Source organism: Capsicum annuum, unplaced genomic scaffold (assembly GCF_002878395.1).
Source record: "Capsicum annuum cultivar UCD-10X-F1 unplaced genomic scaffold, UCD10Xv1.1 ctg7883, whole genome shotgun sequence".
Taxonomy (NCBI): Eukaryota; Viridiplantae; Streptophyta; class Magnoliopsida; order Solanales; family Solanaceae; genus Capsicum; species Capsicum annuum.
The window spans coordinates 1-2,019 of NW_025889354.1; the positions used below are offsets into that span (position 1 = coordinate 1).

Consider the following 2,019-nt stretch of genomic DNA (forward strand, 5'->3'; position numbering starts at 1 on the left):
AGATCCGGGAGGAAAGACTTTATTCCGTTGGCGATAATTTTGATCACAATTTTATACATAGTATTGCATAACCCAATGGGTCTATAGTTCTATGGGAGATTGACATTTTTGAATTTCGAAATAAGACAAAGGTAGGTATCATTTAAAGAGGCCGGAATGGTTTGGATATTAAAAATTTGTTGACAACAATCCATTACCTACCGTCTTTCAACGGCATTGGTAAAAATGAGGATGAATCTCGTCTGGGCCAGGAGCTTTGAAGGTAGAAAATACATTTGAACTATTTCTAAAACTAATTGAATTATTACCCTCAAATATGGACTAAGATACATTGAGAGTTCATTTCCACAGTAAATGGAGCCAACCCACCTTTGGAATTTGCAAATAATTTTTTTTTTTTTTTGGCTCTTTGGGAATTTGACTCTTCTCACCTGTTAAAAGCTCATGAACGATTAATCAAATCAAAAAGACACTCAAAAAGCTAAATAAACAAAAAAGACACTCAAAAAGTATTTAAAAAAAGCATTTGTTAATATGTAGACTGGTAAAATCCATAGTAGGACGTAGGTAGTGGAATCCATATCAGTTCTTAACTTCTTAGCATAGCATACTAATTACTATCTCCTTAAGGAAAAAAAAGATTAGTTAACCAATCACTTTGTGATTAACCAGATAAGCTTCTTTGTGTATTAATTAAAAAACAAAATGAAGTCATTATCCCATATTGACATGTTAAGTAGAGCCAACTCCCTTTGTGGCATTTTAACAAATTTCCTCATTTAGTAATCTCTTTTTCTTCCACGTTTTCTTTAATCTCTTTTTCATCATTTTCCTCCTTCTCATTTATCTCCACGTGTGTTGCCACTACTTTCTTAGACTTGGCTTCTTCCTTTTCCTTAATCTTTACGTGAAGAAAACTGATTAAGCCATTAAGGGAAACTTCAACCTCATCTTCCTTCAACAGTTGCTCCGCCACTTCGGCCGGAGTTACCATTGCTGTTTCTATCAGTTCTTCAATTTGTTTGAACAAAATGTGCTCTTTAGTTGCCAGGTAATTAGCAGCAAGAAGCCTGAAGCCACTGGGAGTGCAATATGACAAATTAATGTGCATGTCCATCCTACCGGGCCTTAACAATGCAGGATCAAGCTTTTCTACGTGATTTGTTGTGAAAATTATGACCCTTTCGTCACCACAACTTGACCATAATCCGTCGATGAAATTCAATAAACCAGATAATGTCACCTGCAATGAGAAAATAAGACCCCAGAAAACAAACATTAAATGAAAATGATTCTCTAGGACCTCAAGAATTTCAATACAAAATCCAGAAGTACATAAAACTGGCATTCTTCATTCTACTTCTTGCAGCACATTTGCTTAATTATGTCTACAACTACATAATTAATGATTTTATTTCTCAGATGGTCGCTCAACAATAGTTATTATCTCAGAAAATCACTTTTTCTTCTTGATTCCAATTTTCTTCAACAATGAAAGTGACTTTCTGAAATAATAACAAGTAGTTGCGTGACCATCTGAAAAATCAACTCAGTAATCAATTTTCCTCAAAAGCTTAGTGCTGGAATCGAAATGCTTTTAAAGTAAGACAAGAAAATACAAGCTAAAATCAAAGAGACTTATACCTTGGTTTCTTGCTGATTAGAATAATCTGAAGGAGAATCATTTGCTCGATTAGCCAAATTACTTTGCAAATCAATAGTACAGTCAATGTCTTCTACCACCAAGATGGACTTGTTAGCCGTGGCCACAAGCAGCCGTCTTAAATCAGAGTTCTTCATCACCTCACCCAACTCCAGATCATATATATCAAAGTTCAAGTAATTAGCCATAGCGGCCACCAAACTGGATTTTCCTGTCCCTGGAGGGCCATACAGCAAGTACCCTCTTTTCCAAGCCTTCCCCACTTTCTTATAATAATCTTTTCTCTTCACAAATCTGTCTAAATCCTTCAAAAGTTTGTCTTTGAGCTCTGAGTCCATTGCCAGAGTCTCAAAGGT

At 35.4% G+C, this 2,019-nt stretch overlaps 1 protein-coding gene across 1 annotated transcript; it reads right to left on the bottom strand.

The window, feature by feature from the left end:
• Positions 1 to 274: 274 nt before the first annotated feature.
• On the bottom strand, positions 275 to 2,019 carry LOC107858542 (protein HYPER-SENSITIVITY-RELATED 4; the record flags this gene model as incomplete). Its single annotated transcript, XM_047405465.1, is given in 2 exon segments — positions 275 to 1,243; positions 1,645 to 2,019. Coding segments are annotated over 2 exon segments (843 nt in total), but the record flags the coding sequence as incomplete, so codon positions are not given.